The sequence below is a fragment of the Chlamydotis macqueenii genome, chromosome 10, assembly GCF_036417535.1.
Source record: "Chlamydotis macqueenii isolate bChlMac1 chromosome 10, bChlMac1.mat, whole genome shotgun sequence".
NCBI classification, from domain to species: domain Eukaryota; kingdom Metazoa; phylum Chordata; class Aves; order Otidiformes; family Otididae; genus Chlamydotis; species Chlamydotis macqueenii.
The window spans coordinates 15,157,927-15,183,766 of NC_141565.1; the positions used below are offsets into that span (position 1 = coordinate 15,157,927).

The 25,840-nt window shown below is 51.0% G+C and overlaps 2 protein-coding genes across 11 annotated transcripts in view; both read right to left on the bottom strand.

The window, feature by feature from the left end:
* Positions 1 to 1,445: 1,445 nt before the first annotated feature.
* FEZF2 (FEZ family zinc finger 2) lies at positions 1,446 to 5,083 on the bottom strand. Its single transcript, XM_086755585.1, has 5 exons — positions 4,227 to 5,083; positions 3,032 to 3,885; positions 2,824 to 2,958; positions 2,597 to 2,729; positions 1,446 to 2,119 (listed from the first exon to the last, which is right to left on the bottom strand). Exons 2-5 carry the CDS (start codon positions 3,827 to 3,829, stop codon positions 1,857 to 1,859), a joined length of 1,329 nt encoding a protein of 442 aa, XP_086611711.1. The 5' UTR covers positions 3,830 to 3,885; positions 4,227 to 5,083; the 3' UTR covers positions 1,446 to 1,856.
* Positions 5,084 to 14,947: 9,864 nt separating this feature from the next.
* Positions 14,948 to 25,840, bottom strand: part of CADPS (calcium dependent secretion activator) — a 212,558-nt gene continuing 201,665 nt past the window's right edge. For all 10 annotated transcript variants that reach the window (XM_086755865.1, XM_086755861.1, XM_086755864.1 and 7 more), the window contains 2 exons: positions 18,077 to 18,181; positions 14,948 to 16,295 (listed from right to left, as the gene is read on the bottom strand). In XM_086755865.1, the coding sequence (XP_086611991.1) occupies positions 16,116 to 16,295; positions 18,077 to 18,181 (285 nt within the window). In that variant the 3' untranslated portion in view covers positions 14,948 to 16,115. The remainder of the gene's footprint in view (positions 16,296 to 18,076; positions 18,182 to 25,840) is intronic.

Consider the following 25,840-nt stretch of genomic DNA (forward strand, 5'->3'; position numbering starts at 1 on the left):
CTCTCGCCTGTCAGGAGGGCTGGGGAAGCGGCTCGGCCCCCGCTTTCGGCACCCGGCTGGCAGCCCGGACCCCTTCCCGGCACCCGAGGTGCGGAGGAAGCGCCGCTTCCCCTGGGCCTGGCAGTGGCACCGGCTCCGCACGCCTGGCTCCCCTCCGCCGAGACCTCGTCCTGCCGTGGTCTCCCCCGCGCACAGTGCCCTCAAGGAGAGGAGGGCTCCCGCTGTCCCCGGCCCTCGGGCTGTCCCGCCCCGTCGGTGGCGGGGAAGCAGGGCTGGCGGTTCGCAGCCCCAACCCGTCTGCAAGGGGCTGAGCTGCAGCCCCTTCGTTCGGGGAACGGGTTTTCCCCCCAAGGTTTCCCAGAGCAGTGACTTACGGCAACAGGGGCTGCGTTTATTTTTCTTTTTTTTTTCTTTCTTTTTTTTTTTTTTAAATCGTCTTTTAACATTAAAATTCTACCACCATCTTTCCCCGCTGCCAGGATCACTGAACATCCTTCCCCGCTCCTCACCCGACCCAAACCGTCACAACGATACTTCTGGCTCTTAAAAATGTTAAACCCCGGGAAACTCTGAAATCGCCCCCGTCCCTCCAGCGGGAGCAGGGGGCCCGTCAGCCCATCGGCCCCATCCCACCGCCCGCTCCTCGGGGAGCGCCGAGCGTCGCAGCCGAATAATGAATCCCGAACAACCGGAGCGAGGGGTCGCCTCCCGTTCCTGCACTCGGCGGCGAGCTGTGCTCGTCCTCGCCTCCCACCATTTAACCACTCAATTAAGCGGAGAAAGGTGAGCTCCCCGGAACGCTGTCCCCAGGCATTTCGGTGCCTCGCTCGTTCCCCTCTTCATTGGCAAGCCCGGCCCAAGCAGCACGCACACGCACGGCCGGCTCAATCCCCTTTCTCCGCTAGAATAATATTGTTCCTAACGACGTGGCCGGAATAGACAGTTGCATATTAAAAGTGAGGAGGGGGGAGAGCTGAGAAGGGAATATTTAGTGTAATCCAAGTGCTTGATTATCCATATTCTGATCAAAAAGAGTTTCTGAGGCCTGCTGGGAGTGATTAGATTAATGTAATGCGGTTTGAAGGGTCTGTGTTTTCTCTCTTAATTTGGGTCATTACTCGGAAAGCAAGCGTGAGATCATTTCATCTGCATGCAGGGAAAAGAGAGTCATTCGGGAGCGGCTTAAACGCGCTGTAACGAATCGACCCCGGAGAGCGGGGCTGGGAAACTCTGAGCCGCCCTGCCCGGCCCGGGGGTCCCGCAGCCCCGCCAGGGGTCCCGCACCGGCACTGCCCCCTTTCCCGGCGGCCAGCAGCCCTCCTAAAGCCGCTCGGTTCCCTCCCGCCCTCCTTCTCTTTCCTCCGGGCCCGCGGCAAGCCCTGGAGCGGGAGGACCCGGCTCCCGCAGCCCCCGCAAAGCAGCCTTTAACACAGGGGATAGCGATCGCCGTTCAGCCCCGTCCCCCCTCGGACCGGGGCCGAGGTGGGAAATGAGACACCTGCGAAGGGCCGGTTTATTGTCCCATGATAAGATATATATAGATATATATATATATTCCTCACTTATTCGAGCGTACATTTAAAATGGAGATTTACAGACACGTATAAAGAGCGGTGTCCTGGCACCTGTCCCGCCCCGGCGGCACAACCCGCCGTTAAATAAGATTCCTCTTATATACACCTGCGGCTCGGGATCGCTTGCTACCGGCGGCTGAGCTCGCTGGGGGAAGAAAAAAAAAAAAAGAAAAAAAGAAAAAAGAAGAAGAAAAAAAAAAAAGACAGAGAAGCAAAGGCTGGTTTGGATAAATAGTGCTGGCCTGGTAGAGCAGGTCCGAGTGGGGCGGTGGGCCGGGCCCCTTAGCTCTGCCCGTTGCGCCCGGGGTCCCGCGGTGGCGGGGGGGGAGCGCTGGAAACGCTGTCGTGCAACTTTCGGACGTGCTTCTTTAAATCAAAGTTTCTGCAAAATCCTTTCCCGCAAGTGACGCACGTAAAGGGCTTCTTGTCGTTGTGGGTGTGCATGTGGAAAGTCAAGTTATAGATCTGGTGGAAGGCTTTGTTGCAAATGGTGCACTTGTACTGCTTCTCTCCGCTGTGGGTCAGCTTGTGGTTCTTGTAGTTGCCTGCGAGAGAGGAAAAAGGTGGAAAAGGGGGTTACCCCAGGGTGCCCGGGCCGCACGGCAAACAGGTAAGGCAGGGCAGGACGGGGAGGGGAGGGGGGACATTAGGAAGCGTCTCCCCCCCGCACCCCGACTTGTCAAACTCGGTCCGCATCACCGCGGAGCAGCGCGCAACCGGTACGGCACAAATGAGAGGCAGGGTCAGCCCGGTGACCCGCGGCAAACGGAGGGGCTCAGGATTAGGACCGAGGCCCGGCATATTTTTTTTTAAAAAAAAAAAAAAAAAAAAAAAAGGCATTTAAGGAGAACCGTCAGCAGTCGCCGGCGATGCGGGCCCGGCTTAGGGGGAAGGTAATTGGGAGCGGCGGCGGCTCTGCCCGCGCCCCTCGCTTCCCCCGGCCCGGCAGGACTCGCTGCCGTTTGATCCCCGCTAATGATGGGCGAGGGTCCCGCGGGGGCCCCCGGCCCGGCCCGGCTCACCTTTCTGGTGGAAGCCCTTGCCGCAGAACTCGCAAACGAAGGGTTTGTAGCCGGCGTGGATGCGGATGTGGGTGTTGAGCGTGGAGCTCCTGTTGAACGCCTTCCCGCACTGGTTGCACTTGTGGGGTTTCTCCTGCACCGGGGGGGAGAGAGGCCCGTCAAGGAGGGGGGAGCGGGAAAGGGGGGGGGAGCTGCCGCCTCCCGGACCCCACCTGCCCCCCACCTACCTGCGTGTGGATGATTTTGTGCCGGCACAGGGTGCTGGCTTGGCGAAAGCCCTTCCCGCAGACCTTGCACACGAACGGCCGGGCCCCCGTGTGCACGGGCATGTGGCGGGTGAGGTTGTAGTGCGCGTTGAACACCTGCGGGGAAGGCGAGGTCAGGCACGGCGTGACCCCCTCCTCATCCTCCTCCCCACGCCGGCACCCCTCTTACCTTGCCGCAGACCTCGCAGGTAAAGTTTTTGGGCTTTCCCTCCGCCGCCCCGCCGCCGCCGCCTCCCAGCTTGGCGTGGCCTTTGGGGGGGCCGCCGCGCTCCGCCGCTGCCGCCGCCGCCTCCTTCATCACCTGGTCCAGGTGTCCCGGCAACCGCTCCTTATGGGCGAAGGGCGGTGGCGGCGGCAGCTTCTCGGCCGCCAACCCCGCCAGTTTGGCGTTCTCCAGCAGGAAAAGCTTCTGGTGGGCCGAGAGCCCCCCCGGCGGCGGGGCACCCAGCAGCCCGGCCGGGAAGAGCTGTCCGTGCAGGATATCGGCCGGGTGGTAGGTGGCATCCAGGTAGTTGAAGTAGTAGAGGGAGCGGGGGGCGGCGGGCACAGCCCCGGCTTGGTGGATGACCTGCGGCTTGATGAGCCGGCCGCTGGGCTGGCCCAGGGCGAGCTCTGCCTTGCAGCAGACACCGCAGTTGGCTTTGCAGAGCCCCGCGCCGCCCCGCAGGCTGCTCTTCCACAGCTCCGAGTAGTTGAGGAGAGTCTTGGAGGGCACCTCGTAACCCAGAGGCGGGATGGGGATCACGCAAGGCAGGGGCGAGCACAGGCTCAGCGGCTTCTTGCCCGGCTCCGGCTCCGGCCCGCCGTGCCTCTGCTCGAAGGCTGGCTTGGGCTCCGACGTCTTGGCCATGATCCGCTCGATGGAGAAGGCCAGGGTTTTGGAGGGGTTAGCGGCGGCGGCCCTGCCGTCGTGCCGGGGGCAGGAGGAAGGCATCATGACCGTCTCCAGCGACCCCGAGCTCGCCATGTCGCTCCGCCGTGCGGGAACTTGGTGTGAGCAGCGACTCGCTCCCGTTCTCGGCTCTGCATTCCAGAAAAGCCAGGAGACAAATCAATTTAATAAGCACCTTGTTCTCCCCCCCCTCCTCCAACTTCCCCCCCCACCGGCACCCCCTCCCTATTTACATTCAAATGAACATATCCAAGAACAATGGCACGTAGGGTACCAGATTACTGCTCATTAAGCGGAACATGCTAAAGTAACATGCAAGCTAGACCTTGTTAGTATTAAAAAAAAAAAAAAAAGAAAAGAAAGAAAAAAAAAAAGCTCCCCAAGCCCAGTGCCACCCAGCCCAGCCTCACCGATGGCCGCGGCCCGGGAAATGCGGGGGCAGGGGCGAGGGGCTCGCCTTGGGACCACTTACCTCTGCCCAGCGCCGGCGAGAGGCATCCAAGCAGCGGAGTGTGGTCACAGTCACATTTTGATAGCAAACATCTTCCTGAGCGTCAGATCACGGTCTCGTACATTTAAAGCTGACATCACATGAAGTCACTTGGAGCAGAATGACATGGGGATGCCACCATGGATCTTCCCCGAGCCGAGGCGCCGGGCTGGAGCGCGGTGGGTTGGGGCAGAGAGAGGAAAAGGAGCCCCCCCCCCCCCCCTTCTCCACGCACAATTTCCTTCCAGTTTAAGACGCACAAGTCGCTCGTGTGCAAGCTGGCTTTTTTCCTCTCTCTCTCCCTTCTTAAAAAGCAACTTGCAAAGCAGAGGAATCGTTTTGCATGTGGCAAATTAGAAGGCAAGTGCGATTCACAAGTTGGGTGGAAAAGAGTGCTCCAGTTCTTGCTGGGGTTAGAAAAGCCACTCCGAGTGAGCGTGAGGATTTTTTTTTTCTTTCTTTTTTTTTTTTTTTAAGAAGGGAGAGAATGAATTTATTTTTTTTTTTCCTAAAGCAACTACCACGCAACCATGCTCGAGTTATTTTGGCAACCCATCTGCAATCAGCTCCGTTGCAACCGAGTTGGAAGATAATTAATAAATTGTCACTTATCTGCGAGCCTCCCCAGCATGTATAAATTAATAGCCAACCCATTAATTAGGACAGTGTATTAATGTTAATTAAACTAAGTTTAATTCCACCCCCCTCCCCTCTCAGGGTGGCTGGTGATTAGCCTTAAATAAACGCGGAGGGAGTCGAGTCCAGGGCTGGGTTTTCGCTGCTTTAAAAAAAAAAAAATAAATAAATAAAGAGAAGGACCCGTGCGCTGCGAACGGGAATTTTGCAAATTGTCACCCCGAAAGGCGCCCGCTTTCCCGGGAGGCTCTCTCTTTCCCTTCTAACCCTGATCGTGCCCCACCCCCCCCCCCCAAAAAAAAAAAAAATTAGGCGACGCTACATTATAGCGCCTGGATGCCGGGGTTTCTTCCCTTCCTCTCTCTAATTAAAACGACTTGGTGAGGGAGGGGAGGATTTGCAGAAACCTGAGGTGCGAGGACGCGGCGATTGGGAGCGCTCCGTGCCCACCTGTTTTGGGGGGGCCGGCCGCGGCTCCCCCGGCCCCGATGAGCCGCCCCGTCCCTCGCCGGGGCTATTCAGCCCAACCAATTTTCCCCCAGCGATTCAGGGCGCTCAATTCTCTTTCACTTGTAGCCACTATAGCGCTGCGTGGAACCTGGTTTTGTGTGTTTCTAAAATAAAGGGGAGGATTATCCGGGGGAGGGGAGGCGGGGGGAGCGAAGGGTTTAGACTGAGCCTGGCCAGAGGTAAAGCAAGCAATGAAAAGGCCCCTATATATGTCTATCTTTTTTTTTTTTTTTTTTTTTTTTTTTTCGCCTTCCTAGCACACCTAAGAAAGTTTGGAGGAATTTGGGGGTTTTGTGCGGCGCTGATAGAGCCGCCCCTTCTCTCCCCCCGACCCCTGTTTGCAGACTGGCCCTTTCACCTGCGCACCACAACACCCTCCAGAAACAAACTTGGAAAACGCCAGCGACCGCCGGGGCGGGGGGGGGGGAGCCCTGCTCCGGGGGAGACCCCGCCTCGGGTTGGGGGGGGGGTCCCTCTCCATCAGGTGCTGGCGTCCCCCCGGCCGTGCCCGCTCCATCCTTCCTGCCTGGGTCAGTGTGAAAGGGAGGGAACCGTCCTGCTTTTTTTTTTTCTTTTTTCTTTTCTTTTCTTTTTTTTTTGTTTTTTTTTTTTTTTTTTGAGGAAAGAGGATGGGACGGGGCCGCGGTGAGCCACACGCACCGGCACAAGCTGCGGGAGAGCCCGGCTGAGCCGAGCCCGCCTGAGCCCAGCCCAGCCCGCGCCTCCGCTCGCTCCCGGGGCTCGCCGGCTTTAGCAAAGTATTTAATTAGCCTCCACAAACTTCTTTTCCTCGCCTGCAGATTATACTGAGTGGAGGGTTGGGAACTATTTTACACCTTGCCACTCACATGTTAATTAATCTCTATCTAACCCTAATTGCAGTTTATTCAAGCACCGCTCAACAGCTCACCCACACAATAAACACTGGGGCTGCTTTTATCCATATTACTCCCCGCTCACACGTTGAGTAATTAACTCCAGTACCAACTAATAGTGCAAACAAATATTTTCTGTAAACGAGATGATTTCGGGCAGGATAAAAGAGGGCTGCGGAGCCGGGGCCGGGAGCTCGCTGCCAGCTCCCCCGAGCCGCCCTCGTCCTTCCCGGGCTGTTTTGTGGCCCGGCTGTTTTCCGAGCCGGATCTTTCCCTCCCACAGGCCTCGGGGCTCCCGGAGGCGAGGAGCGACGGCGGGGACCCGCCGCAGCAGCCCCGGGGAAGCCCCCGCGGAGCACGAGGCCGAGCACCGGTCCCCGGGCCGGGCCGCTGCCTCCCGACCGGCAAGTAACCGAGCTACCGCACGCCTTGTGCATCCGTGCTTTGGGATCCCGGCTACGACCCGAGCATCCGAGCTCAGTATTTTAATTGAAATCGCAGGTTTAGGCACAGCTGGAGGCTGTCTCTATCGATTCGACTTCTGCTGTTCCGGCGAGCGCATTTCAAATGACTGACTTTGAGACAGCTGCCCCAGCCCCGCCGCCCTGCCCACCGCCTTTTCCCCCTTCTCTGCGCCCTGAACCGGGGCTGGAGGGTTTGAGGGGGTCGAGGTGGCCCAGCTCGGCTTTTGGAGGGGGGCAGGAGCGGCCGCACGTCGGGCGGGCTGCGGGGTCCCGGCTCGGCGCCGCTTTCTGCCTTTCCCGTGGAGTTTTAATCCTTCACCCCTCAGTCCTACCCCGCACGTTTGGAGCGGGGAAATAGTTTGAGGAATTTTTTTCCCTGGAAGGCGCACGCCGCAAAGCAGACGCCATCGCTCTCACGGTTATTTTTGCGCCGCCGACCCCCTCCGAACAACGACCGGGGTGCCCGCCCGGCCCCTGCGCGGAGCTCGCCCGCCGCCTCTCCCTGTCCCTCGGTCCCGTCCGCGCCCGGCAGCCCCGGCCCCTCATATCGAAAACCGGCGGGGGTTTCCCTTTCGCCCTCCGACAACTAAACCCCGCTGGGCTCGGGGGCTGCGGGGGACCCGTCCCGGGCGGGGAGCGCAGAGCCCCGCAGGCTCGGCCCCCCGCACCCCTCGGGCCGGCCCTGCCCGGGCAGCCGGCGCTGAGCGTTTATGGTCCAGTGGAAGATAACTTAGGATCCTCCTAGTTATTTAACTTGGCAGCTGCTTAAACTCCACAGTGGAGGCTGCCGAAAGTTATTAGCATTATGCTTCGATCTCTCTGAAATGGTGGCTTTGATTTCTTTGCTGCTTTGCTTTTTATCTGTATTTCCTAATTTTATTTTTTTTTTCCTAATAGCAGAAAGTGATGGACGACCAGGCAAGCCACCAGCCCAGGCCCTTAGGACGGGGCTGCCTTTTGTGAGCTAGGGGGACAGTTTCTGCTGTGGCTTTGTGGCTGGTGCAAGGTGCGGCAGAGGGGCCCGGGATCGCGCTGGGAGGAGAGCCAGGCTGCGGTGTTGGCTGGGTTTGCTGCGTTTGGGTCCGGCTCGGTGCAATGACAGCCTCGGAGGGCACCCCGGGGATGGCCTCGAGGTGTCTGGACGGAGTTCCGGTCACAGCGCTCAGAGACAGGCACTCTTTGGACAAATTACCAAACAACGAACAGGGAAGTCAAGATAGATAGCAAAGCTGGGACTGGGGTGAAGAGGGAGTTGTTACACGTTTGACTGCTTCCCCTTACCCCTTTGAACCCACGGTACCTTGTGTAACGGGAGCGGTGCCAAGGCCTCAGCACCCACAGGCAGTCCCTTTCATCCCGCAGGGCCCTTGGGGTCGGTGGGGTGACCCTGCTGCACTGTCGCCCAATGGTGACCGCCACCACTGTGCGTGGGGCGGGGGCAGCGCATGGAGAGGCCCCCTTGGCTGGAGCAGAGGCATCGAGTCCCTCCAGACTATTGTTTCAGCCCGTTCACCGAGTCATGCACACGTTACTGTGTATATGTAGGCAGATAATTCTAATTTATTTTAATTTTTTTAGTGTTTTTTTTTTTTTAACATAATAAAACACTACCGTGGAGCTAGGTTTTGAAGCAGTGCATGGGTCCCAGAGCAAATGCAGCTAGTGTGATTTTGGGAGTGTGCTGGCATGGCTGCGCTGGTCAGTCAACTTTGTCAGTGATGGCAGGGGTAGCATTGACATTTTTAAGCCGAGTCTAATTTTAAGAGCTGGTATCTGACCTGCTCCTAAAGCTGTTTGAAATCTAGCCCCGCTGCAGAGCAAGCGGCAGGGCACCGTGGCAGGAGCTGCACAGAGTGCCTCGATGGCAATCAAACTGGCTTATGTAATTCTAAAAATGGCAACTCCTTACTTGCCACATCTCGTTCTGTCTATGCGGAGAGTCCTGCAGAGCTGCCAAACAGAAGCAATTGAATGAACTCTTTTCTCGGCTCATTCCTCCTTCCGCAGCTCGGAGAAAGTGAGCCAGAGCCTATTCTAGTTTGCCTGTCAACAGGAATGGTAACTAACGGCTCGATCCCAGCCAGGTTTTATGCCCCAAAAACACTGCCTGCCTGTGAGGAGTGGAGAGAGACATCATGGGTGAAGTCTAGCTCCTGGTGCGAGACCGGTCTGGCCCAGGAGGCAGTCGAGGAGTTGATGGAGTCCACATCATGTCCAAAGTCAACCTGGCCAGCAAGGCAAGCAAGAAATTGTTGAAGGGGTGAGCTGCTGTTCTCCATCCTTATTGTCGGAAATAGTAATTCATCACGTTGCAGTAATGGAGCAATGCTGCATTTCATTTCTGAATGCTGAAACCGATAGATGTCCCTTGCTAATGTTTTGAAATGTTGTATTATTTTTTTTCTTTTTGAAGGAGTGGGAGCTTTTAAGTTTTTCTAGTTTTGTTTTTCCCCTTATTTTCTATTTAGGAGAAAAGGTGGGAGGAAGTAGAGAAGGAGAATATAATGGGGGGATGGCCTTGTTCTCACTTTCCCACTGAAAACGTTTCAGAAAAAGGAGCAAAAAGCAGTGAAAACGGGTAGAAGCCCACTTCAGTTTTGTGTTCCTATTCCTTCCTTTTTTTGCTTGAAAGAAGGATGGCCAAAAAAATAAGTGGGACAAACTCCACGTGTTTTGAATTATTCTCCCCTTAATGAGATAGCAAACCATCTCATTTTCAAAATTACTTGCTTTTTCAATGAAAAAAAATCGCATAGGGTAAGAATCTTTTCAAAGCCAGTAACAATTGCCATTTCCACTGTCCTTTTGCAACTCCCTTCCCAGTCGGTGTTGACCAGCTTTTCTGGCTATGCCACGTGTTACGTTGGTCAAGATTTGTATTTGCCCTTGTTTGAACTGTTGTCACAAATGTCCTCATCCACTGCAGAGCAGAACTCCACAGGCTGTGAGGTACAGAGGTACCGGCGGACGGCAGCACATTATCTCCTTCCTCTGGGCAACGCGAGACCGGCTGGGCTGCAGCATCCCCGTCCCTGGTGGTGGTGGCTAAGTCAGAGAGAGCCTGGCAGGACTCCCAGACTGACTGGTGAAGCTGCTGCTGTGCCACTTGGGCACAAGAACAGTGCTGATTTCACCCCAGAAGATATGATCTAGAAGAACCACTAAAAATCCCCCCAACAATCAGAGCCCAAACTAAAAATCCAGACCTTGTTATTGCAGGAAAAATCTTCAATGCACGACCCAAATATTCCCTGAATGTTCAAGAACACCCACAAATTCTGTAAAAATAGCCAATAATTTATTTATTTGATTTAATTATGAGCCTAGCTTGTGATTTTGGGGTGGGGGAGTTGGGGTAGGGCTGGAGTTACTGATGCTGAAGAACCAATTTAGAGAAAAGCCCAGGCGAGTCATCAGCTCTGGGGAGCAGGGGAGCAGCTCAGGCTGTTCCTCACAGAACATGGCAGAACCCACCAAGGGCTCTGAGACTTTTCAGGTGAGGAGCCCCCCACCGGGATGACTGTTTCTCCAGGGGACCTATAGGCCTTTGTCCCCTCAGTCCATGGATGAGGCTGGTGTCCTACAGCCATGGTCAGTGCGCATTGGCGGCGGCTGGCTTATCTCTTCCTGCTTGCACACCTGGGTTGACCAAGGATAGATCTGTCATGGCGAGCATTAGCTGCCCCTCGGCAGGTTGTCCTTCCCATCCCCATTGGGTTGTGCTAGTGGGTGACCCCCAGAGCTGGTGAACATGGCTATGGGACATGTTCCTGTCCCTTACGTGAGGGTCCAGATGGGCTTGGAGGCTGCCGTGTGCTCTGCCTCTGCTTTCCATCGCAAAACCAAACCTGCAGTCTTTTCTGTTTCCGCTGGATAGAAAAAAATCCTTCCCTGTTATCAGAGGTCACCAGCACTTCAAGCCTTTGAGCCATTTCTCTCATCCTTCCTCTCTTCCAGTGCATGGCTCTCCTCTCCAGCTGACAGCCTGGGACAGCCCCTGGGATCAGCTGCTGGTGGAGCTCTCTGTGCCGAAAGCAGTCCTAAACGGTGTGGCCTGCGTTCCCCCCAGCTGTCGGATCCTCCAGGATCTGCAACAAGTCCTCGTTTTACAGACCCTGTCTTGTCAGTCCCCAGTCTGATCTGACCACCTGGTTTGTTTTTGAATCGAGCACTTGAGTCACAACATTTCTGTTTATTCCAACAACTGTATTTCCTTGCATAGGAAATGAGCCAAGATGGTCTAAGGCGGGGAGAGCGAAGCATGTCGTGGTTGTAATTGCTTTTGCTCTCCCAATATCAAATTTTACAGTATAATCAAAATCTTATTTTTGTACTACTGGACTCTGTTATTGACTTAATCTTCTTAAGTGCTCCTATTATTCCAGTGATTTCATCGTTGTATGTTGATTTTAATCTTTTGATCTCCATATTAGCTACTGCCTGCAACTAATTTGTTGCTCAGTGTTTTTCTTTGTTTTGACCTGTGAGGCATTTTCCTCATGGCACACAACTCTGCTGGCAGATTGCATATAATCTCTGCACTTTTTTTCTCCCATATTTTGCATAGTTACAACAAATGCAGATTTACAACTTGAAATGGAATCTGCATCTTTTAGAAAGGCTGAGGAAAATATCACTTCAGGTTTAGCTCAAGAGCATAAGCGTGCTTGAGTAAAGGAAATAGGGCTGAATACAGCTCACCGGAGAGAGGTGTCACGCAGGCTAAAAAAAGTCTGAACAGTCCAGCAGGTTCAGAATGGGTGGCGACTGCCATAATTGTAACTTATATGCATTCAGGGATCAAAGAGTTTCTGAAAGCATTGCTAGACCTAAGATGAAGAAGGCTGTTTTTTTTGTGAATGGCTTAAGGGACTCTCCTAGCTGGACTCAGCGCTGGTGGCTCCGTGGAATCGTGACACCACGGAGCAGGTTTTTGAACAGATGCTGGTGATGGTGGCGGTAACGCAGCGTTGTGAACTTCACAGAGTGCAGAGGTTGAAGTACGGCTCAGCTGCGTTCCGGATGGCCATTAGATGAGTGCTTTTCCCCTCGGTAGCTGATGGTTTAACCTGTGCTGATTTAGCGGGTGCTTTGTTTGCTTTAGCTTTTTATTTTAAAGCTTAGAGAAGTAATTTTTGCCTTAGGTTTGCTGTGACTTTTTTAAAAAGAACACAGCCTGAGCATTGACAAAAATCATCTTTGCTTTGCTGCGTGCCTGTTTATGCTTCTGAACACAAATTGTCTTCTAATATTTTTGACATTTTGGTCACTAGAGAGGCAGAAAAGCAATTTCTAAGATGCCTATGGGCCAGGAGACATGCATTACAGCAGAGAGGAAAGAATCTGTTAGTTGCTGAAATATAAAACAAATTGGATGAACAGCTGCTGACACTTGTCAGTCAAATAGTTGATAGCATTTTCAGTCTCCATGCCACATGCTTTAAGTAAGTCTGTCAAAAAAAGGATATTTTCGCTGGACTTCCCTGTAAATATGAGAGAAGTTTTGGCCTGATCTATCATTTAAAATTTTGCTGGCAGAAGAATGAAATTTTCCTCTTTCCCCAAAACTGATTGACATAACTGTACTGGCAGCTTCCTCATCTAGGTGCAGTTGTACTGGCAGAAAGTCCTTTGACTGTTGGAGCTCGTTCCGTCGCAGCAATGGGTTGAAGCGAAACCAGCAGCAGACCTTTGCATTCCTCGGCTGGCTTTGCCAGAGTGCTCCCATCCATCAGGAAGCCCTCTTAGATGCTGCCTGAGGTGTAGCTTTGCTCTGCAGGAGCCTGAGCCTTGTCCGAAGCGTGGTCTGGGGGCCAGGAGGGCTTTAAACCCTGATTTACGTTTTTTCAGACAAAACCAAACCATTTTGGATTCAACATTTATGGAAGATTAACCGAAACTGCCACTTTTGCTCCTGCTACCATGGTGCAGCACCCGTGTAGGACAGGATCGGGGTGCCAGCACCCACGTAACCGTTTGCAGGATTAAAGGCAGTGGGAGTCTGGGTACAACACGCGCCTTTGCTCAACCACGGGCTGCAGGCTCTGGAGCGGGAGGTTAAATCCTGCTTTCCAGCATTGCTCATACATGAATTCTTCTCCCTGTTAAACTGAAGTACATAACTTGAAGCTTATAATTTGGGTCCAAACTCCTTAAAAGAAGTAAGCTGGCTAATGCTGCCTTGTTTTGAGTGTGTGGTCAAGCCTGACATATCCTCACAGTGCTTATGGAGTCTCTGAGGTGATTTATTGGAGTTTGAGGACACACAAAAAAGCTGCCACAGGCTATAGGGTCATTGCTAATGACAGAGAAACTCAGACGAGGGTGTCCATCACCAGCGTTTCAGGGAGGCACCTATGTGTGTTAGTGATGCACAGCCAAGGATCGTCTCCTGAAGGCTGCGCCCACACTCTTCCATTCAAAAAACTGAGCAGGGCTCACTATTTTGAAAGGTGGCAGGTGGAAGTGGGCTGTGTTTTTACCCAATAAATATTTAGTGTTAAAAAAAAAAAGGGAGCCATTTCCAGAGCAGAATCAAGCTGTTTCTCCAGCTCTGGTCTGCCTGTCTGGGAGCAGAGCTACACATTTGAGTCTCCCACAGTGCTCTTTGCTACCAGCCTGGCGACCACCTCAGGAAAAGCTTTCCCAGTGCCTCCTCTTGGAGTTGTTGCCCTTCATATAAATATTTGGGACAGCTGAGGAAGAAGGTGAAGAGGGCACGAGCCCACATATGCATCAGTATGTGTATGGGTCTAAAGTGGATCTCAGCCACTTAGAAAGAAGTGACCAGGTGGTACTTGCAGTTTGTTCTTTGTTTTATGTCTTGTGAGACTTGTTTTGTTGGGCAAGTCCTGTGAAGGCTTCAGAGCGTGACTGAAGGCTCCAAGCATAATGATGTCAAGATATAGACCTTTTTTTTTTTTTTTTTAAAATGTGGCTCAGTGACAGACCTGCCGAGGTACCTGAACTGGTTTTGTTAGACTCAGTATGACTTAAACACTCAACTGCTACCTCAGTTCCTCTGGGGATTTAGGATCAAGTAGTTGCACAGCTGGAGGACATGTAACAAGGAGGAAGAGTTTCCTGTATCAGTGCCCACAAGGCCATGTTCCTGCCTAAGTCCTCAGAGGTGGCTTTTCCTGGCAATACCTCTCTCTGCGAGCATCATGGAGTAAGACAAAAAGCAAGAAGTGGTCTGCTGGGCTGCAGTCAGGCTTCAAGACTTGTCTATTCTAGTGCATCACATGGCTTATCAACACATAAATGGGGCTAAATGTGCATGCCCACCACCCAAAGTGGTTGTTCCAAGGGGGAACCTTGTTCCAAGAGGGGAATGGTGTACCGAGGTCGTCACGGGTAGGTGGATGTTGAATGTGTAGGGTATGGCCATCCAGATGGGGCTGCAGAGCACCTCCAAGCCAGGTGCTAAACTCTGCCATAGAGGGAAGGGACCCAAAAAATCCAGCATTGCAGGTGAATGTGCTCCAGACTCCAAAACTATCCAAGCCCCATCTGGGACTCAACGATCCTTTCACTGTCTGTTCTTAGAGGTCTCCTCCTGCTCCCCTATGTCCAGGGAGTGTCTCATGGCTCTTGGGCACTGGAAGATGGTTTAGTTTAACAGTTCATCCAGGCAGGAAGTTTTTTTTCCCCAAGATTTCCCCATCTTTTGTTGGTGAACATTTGTCCTTGTTCCCCAGAGTGGCAACAGGTTGCTGTGCTTGGAGGTTAAGGACATCAGCTCTTCTGCCTCTCTCTCAACTGACTGAAACCTGAGCTAGGAGGATTCATTTTCAGGTTGAAGTGGCTGATGGGCGGGAGTGCCTGCAAGAGGTCTCAAAAAAAAACCTCCCAATCTAACATGATTTCCATCAAACCAGCCCAATTTTTAATTTCAGTTAGGGGTCTCTGCCCCTACGATGTGTTTGTAAGTGCAATTGACTGCTTTGGGAAAAGTTAAAATAGAAACTGAGGCCTTTTGGTACGTGTTGGGCAGGGCTGATAACCATGTAACAGCAGAGGCTGTACCAGAGTGGACCATCAGTTGGACATCCAGATGCAGATCAGAGGGTGTAGAGTGCACATAACGGTGGAAACCACTGCACAGGTGACAGCAGAAATGCCCTTGTCCCTGGGGATTAGACAGTCTGGTCCCACCCTGACCTTGGGAAACAAATCAGAAACCATCTTCTTAATTAAGAAACTGTAAAAACACCCATGAGAAAAGAAAATGCCTTTATTCTGAGAGGTGGGGGCTCTTACATCTCAGCTTGTAATTTTTTTTTTTTCTAAGGCAGACATAAAAAGACTCCATAATTTATTCTTAGGACATCTGAATAGTTATTTATTGAGAAGCCACAGTTCTCACACTTTTACAACTGTCGGCTTGTATAAGGCAAAAAAAGCAAGATGGATCACTATTTTACACAGAAAGTAAAAGCTCTGGAAGAGGGACTGATGGACATGCAGTTACTGGTCAAAATGCAATGTACATGACATATATAAAAACCATTGTGAAACAGAGGAATTGTAAATTATGGTTACAATCTACTGAAATAAATATTCAATATATTATTATAAACACATTTGTATAGTCTAAGATTGTAATTAAAGTTGTCTTTGTACATACACAGTTATTTGAAATTTAAACAAAAATGTAACATTTAGAGGAGCAAACGTCAACATAAAACAACTGCTTTGGACTTGTAATGTGGCATGATATATCCATAATGATAGGATTAATCTGGTGTGGCAATTAGAATGACTAATCCTTTGGGATGTAGCCTCCATGGAGTTAACTGCATATTGAAGGGAAGAGCCTGGTACATTAACAAGGATGCAGAGTGATTCAAACGGCTGTCTGGGTTTGTTTGTTTTCTGGTTTTGAAATGAACAGAGAGAACAAAAAAAATAATTTGTAATTGCCTCTTTCTTCTTTTAAAAACAAAGCTGTTTTTTTTTTTTTATTAATTTTAAGCAGTTGGCATCCACAGAAGAGAAACAAAGAAATGAAAGGACTCGATTCACTCATCTTCACAACAATTTACCATCAATGTATATACAGTACATTAATGAAGCATTGTTTAAACTTTAATTATAACAGGGACACACCTAGCATGTTTTCTATGTAGTTTTTCCATTAACAGTATTAAACAATGGTGCTCCATATTGCTTATGAACATATAGATATGAAATTAGGAAACCGATGAATCAAAGAGAGAGGTGCTAATCTTATTACCACACAGCTAACATGGCATTTGTATTGGTAAACTTCTCATGGGCATTTAGAGCTGACAGAAGAATTCCTAATGTGGCTAACTGAGTTACAGACGAGGTACATGCACGGATACCGGGCGACCCCCAGCCGGTCCTCCGGGCCATCTTCCCTAGTCATCCTCTTCGTCTTCCTCATCGCTGTCCTTCATGGTGATCCCCTGGAGCCCTCCGCCTTCACTGACCGACGCTGTGGCCTCCTCTACTGTCAGCCGGTTCCGGATGGTCTCGTAGGTTTTGCTGTTTAAGGTGGAGTCCAGCACACCTTGCAATCGGAAATCCCGGTACGTTTTCTAAAGCAGGGAGAGGCACAGGGAAAGGAGGAGACAGCACAGAGGTCAGGGCTGACACCAGCTCCCCCATTTCACTGCAGGAATGACCCTGTGCCCCTTCATGCTCGGGATTTGGGGCCACTAATGGATGTGGCTGGGAAATCCCAGCCCCGGGGATGTTTTGCATTGCCCTGGGCGGCACAGAGCCGCAGTGTGGACATCTCTGCTGGCCATCGCTTTAGGGTGCCTTCAGCAACAAATCAGGGCTCTGCGACTCCAGCCCTGCCTCTGGTGGGCTCACAGCGGTGAGATGTGTGGCTGCATAAAGGCTCCCAAGCAGGGATGTACTGGGGGCTGCTCAGGGGAGCTTTACGTAGCGTGCGCTGGGGTCTAGAAAGACATCGAAGCCCCAGATAAAGGCTCTGCTCCAAATGACTTTCCTTGCTTCTGGATGCATTCATCTGCCTGTAGTGTCAGTTATTTTTCTTCACACAGCAGAATGCGTATCGCCCGTAACGCCAGACGTGATTACACGTTCCTGGAATGCTCTGTATTAAATAATCCTACCTACAGTATTGGGATTAAATAAGCTAAGTCTAGGATGCTGGGAAAAATAATTGATGTGTAAACCATAAGCACACAGCATGTGTTTCTTAAATCTCTCTTTCTTCACCTAATTCTGAAACTGGGGTTGTGTTTCCATAGTTAGCTATATTTCCCTTACTACAATTAATATCTATCATTTGCATTTATGTTTAAAAACTTCTCGACTCTGTGAGACAGAACTCTGGCCTTGTAGTTCATTTAATTCTGCACTGTGCTCTGGGTGGAAACTATTTACTGTTCTGCTATTTCAGAAAGTCCTTGGATTTGTTGTAGCTGCTTCTGAATGTAATATTGGTATAAATAAAGCACAGGGAAGAAAGCTTTCCTCAGCTAGCTGACAAGTAGAAATAATTTGTCTGTGCCTGTTGTTTTCAGTTATGAAAAGCACATTTAATACATTTCGGTTTTAATTTATTCATGCCTTCAATGTGTTCACTGAACACAAGACCATAAACATTATAAAATGCTAGACCAAAAGCATTAGATAGAACCTAAAATGATCAAAAATATATTTACCCCCTTCTGTGCTCTTATTATTTCATGTAAACCACTGCGATTTCACACTGAAATAATTATCATCAGTCCAAGGCACGCACACACACACACACATACACATACACGTGCACTCAAAGAAAAAAATGTTACTTTCAGGGTATGTTATCTCACCTTTGTGATCTCTTAGAGTTGATTATATACACCCATTGTAAAAGAAACAACTTCAATTAACTATGAGAACAATCCTCATTTGCATTCTGACAATAATCACAAGCCAGAGCTGGGCTTAAATGTCTCTAGTAAAACAGCGTTAAAAACTTTTGGTTTGATTTAACCCATTTTACCACTGGAGTTCATTGGCATGACCAACATGTTTGTTCACAAAAAAAAAGCTAATTTTGGTGTGATTACTGCACAGGTAGGGGCAAATGGCAATAGAGTTTTACTTTTTTTTCATGCAAGCAGTTACTTTGTTCTTATTTTTAATTACAGGTGCACACCTGTATTTTGCATTTTAAGTTCCTGTTTATGCTTCACTACATGCCACACACACAAGTATCTTAATTTTTAAGAATGTTAATGAATGGCTTAATTTATTTGCCAGCAACAGTTTGCCTAAGAGAACATGCTGCACGCATGCAGGCATACACACACGCTCCTCCCGACAGCACGATGGTATCGAAAACACGTCATTCGATTACCTTTACTATCCTAATGAGGGTTTTCAGTTGGTAAATGTGAAGCTGCAGGTCCATGCGGTCTGTCAGCCAGGTGCAGACAACATTCATCGAGCTGGTGTACCATTGCTGCAAGAGAGACAGGACTTCTCCAGCAACCACGCCGGGGCTGCGGGCTGCACCCACCATACAGTCAGCACCCACCTTTCCCACGAACCAGCCTCTTTACGGGATCTCACAGACTCAGAAGGGGAGACAGGCCCCCTCTTTTACACAGAATTTCCATGCATGAGCTTTTAAATTTTAATAACAACAACAATAAGCTTATCAGGAGAGGTAATGGCCACGTGCAACGGCGCAAGGTTTTTGTAATCTGATTTTGCCGTTGATGAGACTTGCCAGTAGCGGTGTGCGTTTGGCCCAGTCCATTTTTTAACTGATTTCCCCCTCAGTGAGAGCACAGTCCTGCCTTTAAGTGTGTCTGACCCACACTCCAGCTACTTACCGTCTTGAAATTTAACCATAAGCAGCCGTGGGGTGAGTCTGGTTCCCCAACGAGCAGAGGGGAGGCTTGTGTGGGGCAAGGATGCTGGGGCAATCCTCGTGTGGGTGAGGATGCTGGCGGAGGCACCTACAGGCGCCTGGCTGTGTGGGAAATGCTTTGGTTTCACCCTCATGATTACGAAAGATGGAAAAGCAGCACAGAAATGAGCTTGTTTCCAGCTGCTGAACTCACAGGGCCCCTCCAGGGGCTGAAATTTTCCTGCTTGTTTGTGAAAAAGGCTTGCAGCTGTGTGGCAGCAGCCTGCCAGCCCCGCAGTGCAGGATGTCTCCGGTGGGCTGTGGATCAGCGCCCCGCTCATGCAGGGCTGACATTGCACGTCTGACGCCACGCAGACGAGCAGCGAGCCCTCGAGAGAAGGAAAAGCAGGGGCTGTTTTGGGGGGGGGGGGGGGGGGGAATCACAAAAACCTCCCCAGAGCACTCCACACAAGGGTTGATTACAAAGTGGTCTGCGCACAGAACCCCATCACGCCTCTGTATGCAGTCACACCCTTCTCTCGCAATCTCTCTTACATACACACATGAAAACCTATACTGCAGATGAGCTGCAATTAATCTAGAACCAATTAAAGATGAAAAAAACCTTGAAACACTGGATCAGTTTATAAAAATCCTGATCGAGCTCCATGCAGTTTAGTGGGAAATGCAGCTCCCTCCCAACTAGCCAAAAACCTTGCATCAGCCCGACGCGGGTATTATTGCCTCCTTCACTGCACTTTTGGGTGGGGTCTCTGATGCAGAAACGTGCCCTCTTCCCTCCAGTTGCTGCAGCTGCCAGGGCAGCAGGTGAACGGAGACAACTGAATATTCTGTAACTGCAAAAGTGAGGCTGGTGACTTGTTACCCTCCATCCTTCAACACCGGCTGAGAGGCCAGTGCCTGCCTGCCAGCAGAGCGGGGACGGTGCCGCTCGACGTGCGGCTCCAACACCGGCACCACTGTCCTGGAGCACTCACAGGCTGGCACAAGGTTCACCAAAGCAAAGAAATGAGTCTGAGCTAAACCAGCCCAGCATCACAAAAATATGGGCTCAACACACATTGCTGAACCATAAGGCAATGCACTGGCGTTGCCCCCCTTCACCAGGAGCAGACAGCAGAGGTTAGTCACGCTGCATGGGGAAGGGTTCCCCCCCCTCCACTTCAATGAAGACGCTCCTGTACTGCTATTTCTACATCACCTCTTCATAAAATGGAGGGAATAAAGAAATGGCATCTTGCTGGATGCACACACCTTGTGCAACATGTGGCAGATTCCTGCTAGCTCTTCATCTCCAGGACGGAGATCTGGCAAGAGCTAAGAGCTCAAATGAAACTAATTAAGACAGGCAAGCAGGAGCTCTCTCCGTAACAGAAGTCAAGAGCAGATACTGCTGGCTGTCACCTGAGGTCCTGACCAGACTGGGGTTGAATGGTGAGTGAAGCACCCTGGTTAGCTGGTGCAGATCTGACCAGCATAGTAGACATGGAGGTCTGGTGGGTCTTCGCACCTTCAGGTCCCTCAGACTAGTCTGAGAGGTCAAAGCATCCCTGGATATCACCAGGGAGCCCTGGGTACCTGCAGGTGCTGGGACAACGACCCAGGACAGACAGCAAGCCAGTTGCGGAGGGGTGGCAAAAAGTGACTATTATCACTGGGGGATCTGCCTGGGTTCCCTGGTAATGCTGGGGGCCCACGTGGGCAAAACAGAGAAATCGTAATGTTTGCGATGTTACTTTTCTGCAATCAGCATACTTAAATGAGTCATGCTCTCGGGTGACGTGAGCTGTGACCCAGGGTTCTGCTGGCATATGGGTGCCCAGGTCACCCAAATGTCTCCTTCCAGCACCTCTTTAAATCAAAACCCACGGAGGAATGAAGCGACCGTATGTTAGATACGCACGCCCTCGCTCTTCCACTGCTGCCTCTCGTCTCCCACAAAACGATCTGCCGGGTGTTTATGTCACCTCGGAACGAGATGAGAAGTCCCCGGCGGGGGCAGGTCCTGCCATTTCTGTCTGTCCCGTGCCACGCACACCCACGCAGCTGTACGGATCCGCAACAGAAACGATAACCTCTGCCTGGAGGTTACTGGCAAGGTGACTTTGCTGCTGCGAGACCTTCCAATTAAGCAAAATGAAACATTTCTCTGTGTTTCTGGTAGACACTCCAACATGCTGGATTCTGGGGAGACGCAAACTCCTCTGAGCCAAATCCAAATCGTACCCCTCTCCTCCGGAGCATCCGCAGACAGGGCTCAGCCAGGCGTATTGCTCAGCTGCGTGAAAGGGGCTCTTTCTCAAAGCTAAGTTACTCCAAAGACTTTCTGCTTTATGAGAAAAAGACAAAGTCTAATTCATTGATCTTGATACACAAAACCGTCACGTCACTTCATAGAGCACACACCAACTGCTGAATTTAAGCCCTGCATATTCATAAAAATAAGTTAGCCCATAAATTAAATGTTCCCTTTAGCTATCACTAGTGTTGATGTGCTATAAGACGCACGAGCCCTCTGATTCATGACTAACCTACCAAAGAAGATAACATTTGCATATGATTATATTATTAAAAAAACAACAACAAAGCCAAATGCTCTGAAACGGAAACGTGATGATTTCAGACAAAAGAGCGCAGTGCGGTCCTGTCAGGACACTGGCCACCTCGCTCCCCCCAGGTGGATCTGCCACTCCCCAAAGGGCAGCGGGGCACGTGCCAGGGACACGGGGTTCCTCAGGGCTCTGGCTCCAGCCTTGCAGCTTGTCCCCAGACACAGGGTGTAGAGGGCATAGCCCAAATGTTGAATTCTGGGGCCTTGCTGTGGGGCTGCAACACCTTTCAGGCACATTTCTGGAGCCCCAGCACCAGCTACGCTGTGGCACGGGCACACCGAAGTTACCAGTATAAATATATTTTCTGAAAACTCCTCACACCAGGTTGTAAAGAACGAGTAGCCCTCACTGATGCTTCCAGGTCCATGGACCCCAACTCCGTATATCTCACCACTGCACACACACATTTCTGATGCTGGTATCCCCCTCCATCACTCAGAGGACAATTACACTCAGTCTAGGGGCATAGGGTGAGGGCTGGCTGTGGAGGGTTCATCCCGGGGGATGCGTGGTGGATGCCACCCCACCCCATCAGCAGGGAAGGGACCAGGACTCCTGTGGAGGTGCATCACAGCTCCCACTGCCTGCTGCACGGTGTGACCTGGCTAACAGCAGAGGAAATGCACACTGACGCTCTTTAGATGGTATCAGATCCCAGTAACAGCAAGAAGATATCATATTTGCACAGCCAGGAATTTAATCCCTCTTTCAAGTTAGTTTTCCTGTTCCCCTTCTGTCTTTCACAGCGACCCTCACTGCTGGGTGCCCGGACAGATGAGGAGGGCTATGGGTGGGCTGGGATGCTCCTGGATAGGCATGCGAGGAGCTGAACCATGCCAAGGGGTGGGCTGCCACGGCTGCCCATGCAACATCCCAACCAGCTCGAGCAAGACGCTTCGTTTCCCTCCTTTCCCTCCTGCCCTTTTTTTTTTCCCCAATGCAAATGCATGATCAATAAGTTGCTGAAATAGCAAGTTTGTCTCTGAATACATAAATTGCAAAAATTGATATGAATAAATCTGCAAGTAACGCACTGAGTGTGGCACATTTTATCAGAAATAAAAAAGCCCTGTGCTGGGTTCCTGCGCTTTGCGGGAGGTGGTGTCATTACACATACCCGGGAACATCTGCAAACCCCCGTCTTCTTTGGTGTGAGCTGAATGGAAGCATGACCTCCTGTTCCTTGCCATGAACCTTGAGTTCACACTCATATTTTACATGTTACAGGAAGCCACAGCTCACCCCAGGGGTGCTGCAAACAGAATCTCGTAAGCCAGATGCAACACCGCTTCTTAAGGCACCTGAAGGAGCCGTATTCTCCATTCAAAGCTTACATACTAGTAGCTTAAGGTCACTTCAGCTTTTGTAAAGAGTGGGACAAAACCAGGAATGCTTATAGGGCTGGGCTGTCAGCAGGGTAGCAGAGGGATTACAAGGAACCTGTGACTCTGCCTCTTTCTGCCTTTACTGGTAGTTTTTTTGTGTGTGAACAAGTGCCATACAACAGATTGAGGCTGGTATAAAGGCCTGGGACTGTGCAAGAGCACCCCGCTGAGCCTCAGCTGTGCTTGCAATTAGCAATAGGCATGAAATGATTATTGTTGTGGTGGCTGATGGCAATCTGAAGTGACAAGTTTTATGGGGGAAGTTGTAGTGGGGATGTTCAGCAAGTTTCTGCAAACCATTAATCGAAGGCTGCAGCACAGTTTAGTCAAAGCTATTTTATGTCATTCCAAAGGTCTCACAAGGATGCTGAAAGAATATTTTTCTGCTCTCAGTGCCTTGGAATGGAGTTTTTCTAGGTCAGGGATTCTTTACTGCCCTATTTAGTGTCAAAAATACCCATTTGCCTCAAATTAGCAGAAAGCTTGTAGTTAAGGGCTGGAGATTAGGCATACAAAATTACTCAGCAGGTGACTGCTGGGTGGATTTGGGGGTTGAGAAGTCTTTAAAACTGACTACAAGACATTATATACTTCTGACAAAAGAACATAGTAATCCTACCTGCTTGCTTTAACCACTGTTGTTTGTCTATTATTGTGTGCTTTAATGCTCATAAGAGCAAAACTACTGGTGATACTACTCAATTACCATAGTAACTCTCCCCTGTGACCTCTCATCTCAGTACTCGCTTTCCAACCAGAACCAATCCAAGCAGGACCAATCTATTTAAAACTGTGACACACACTGCACAAGGAGACTCCAAACGCCGGCTGGCTCCCTCTCTTTGTCCGGGACACGGACTTGTTTTGAAATGCTGAAAGGCAGCTTTGAAATGAACCCTTGAATCCAAGGTGTTTCAAAGGTGAGGGACTGGATGTCGGGCGGCTGCTTCTGCAGCATCCCCGAGCCGGCCAGCACGGAGTGAGGGGACCACAGAGGTGGGGAGGGAGAAAGGAACGGGCTGGCTGCCAGTCTTATTTCCCAAAGGAAAAACTGAACCTGCTCTCAGGCAACAGCCCTCTTTCAAAGCAACCGGATCAGCCAGGGAAAAAAAAAAATTAAAAATTACCGACTCTTTGTATCTGGTGTTTGCATCCCCGTCCGATGGGCCAGAAGCTCAGCTGGCGGAAAGCACAGTGGGGCTGATTTACAACTGCTGACAGTACGTGACAGCTGACAGAGCTGTGTCCATCCCCATCCCAGGCAGCTTCGAGATCAAATTCGGTATTCGGTGTTGTCACATGCATTCACGGCAGCCACCTCCCCTTGGCAGGTGTCACCTCCGCAGGGAAGGTAGGGATGCAGCCACAGCAGCTCAGGACCACACTTTCTGGGGACCACCTCTCCACACACAGCTGCCAGCGTTGCGTGAAGACTTGCTGGGTGAATGGGAAAGGAGCTCTTCTGGTGAGGTCTGCCTGCCCAAGGGACCAGCATGTGCTCCCGTGTTCGCGCATGGTGTGCCCTGTACGCACACACAGACAGGTTTGTCCACACAAAGCTGGCTGCAGGCCTGCAACCCAAAGCCCAGGCTGCTGGCCGGCACTCATGCAAGGCCCATTCTTGTCCCGCCAATCTTCTGTGGCCACCTAAACATTCCTCTCGGCCTTCCCTCTCTGTTTCTTCCACTGTTGATTCCAGGCAATCATTGCAATTACAAAAAGTTGGTGAAGACAGCAAGCATGAAGCATAGAGACTCATGACCAATGCGGTTTTCTTCTCTTTTCTTTAAAAAAAAAAAAAAAAAGATGTTCCCAGCAAGCCTGAACGTCATGGCAGTGCATGTGATCCCTGTTTGAGAGCCTCCTCCAAAGGCCAGCTCAGCCTGAATGCTGGATGAGGATGAGAGCGGTGGTGGGACAAAGCGTGCCTCTTGCCCTCCTCCCAGCCACTGTTAGTGAGAGCTTGGCTGGACTGCCAGAGCTGAGCCCTGGCTATTTCTCAGGCTGTGTTTCGGGAACCTGGGTTCTGTCTTGCTGCAGAAGGCGATGGGTCATTCCCAAGGCTGAACCACAGCCAAGAGCAGCGGGGAAGAGCGGGGACAGGGCCTTGGTGTATCTGAAACTCTTGAGCTAAGAGAGGTGGTGGTGGCCTTGGAGGATGTGGCACAGCCGAGGTAGGTGAAGAGTCGTGGTCCCCCAGGCACACACGTAGCATCCCAACGAGGAGATGGGGACAGGCCTGTCACACAGTGAAGAAGGAAGAGGCACATCTTTCCCCTACAAGCATAAGTTTTCTGGATGGCAAGTGGAGACCTATCCACACAGCCATCCCCATCCCACATGTTCATCAGCTCTTCTTCTCACTACTCAGCAAACCCCATCCTCTGTGCTGAGTACCGCTCCATGGTGCCCTGTTTACAGGCTCCCCCTCCTTTGCTGTTTGCCAGGGACCAGAAGATCCATCCAAAGGCAGAACAACATTTTGAGCTACAAAACCTGCTCTGGTGCAGAGGGCCAAACCTGCGGTGGGGTCAGCAGCTCGGCCCCACAGGCAAAGAGCATCTGGCTTGGTCGTGTCCTGGCCGTGGCCACAGGTGGCATCAATAATAACCCAGCGACTCTCTCAATTTACACCTGCCGAGGGTTTGGCCCATTCCCCCAAGCCTGGTGGGGCCAGGGCTCAGGGTACAGACTATTGCATCTCTGTGAGTGCCTGGCTTGTCCAGGAGCAGAGAAATTGGTGTGGCATTGCCCACATAACAGAAATGAAGTTTAGCGGCTGTGGATCTAAGAGCACGCAGCTAACCAGAAAATAAGCAATGAGTTAATATTGCAGGCATTGATCAGCTAGTCTTACAATTAATGCTTCCAATAAAAAAAAAGCTCCCCCTTTTAATTCAACAGAATAAGAAATTAAACACTTGTGGGCTCATTCTAAAGAATGAATGAAATTGAATAAGCTACCTAGCACTTGAGATTCCCAGCGAGTGCTTGAATAGAGCAAACCTCCTGAGTTGAATGGATTGCCTTTTGGGACCAATTTGTCTCTTTTCACTCTTTATTCCTCCTTTTTTGCTGACAGATGTACAAAGGCGGAACTGCGCTGTGCAGCTTAGCTACATGCACCCACAGCAGCTGTCACTTTTGTCGAGCAAGTTAATCAAGCAAATGCCACCATATCCCACTTTCTATAAGGAACAACATGTTATAGACAGTAGTCTTGGGAGACAGGGAGGGAGGGAGAGAGA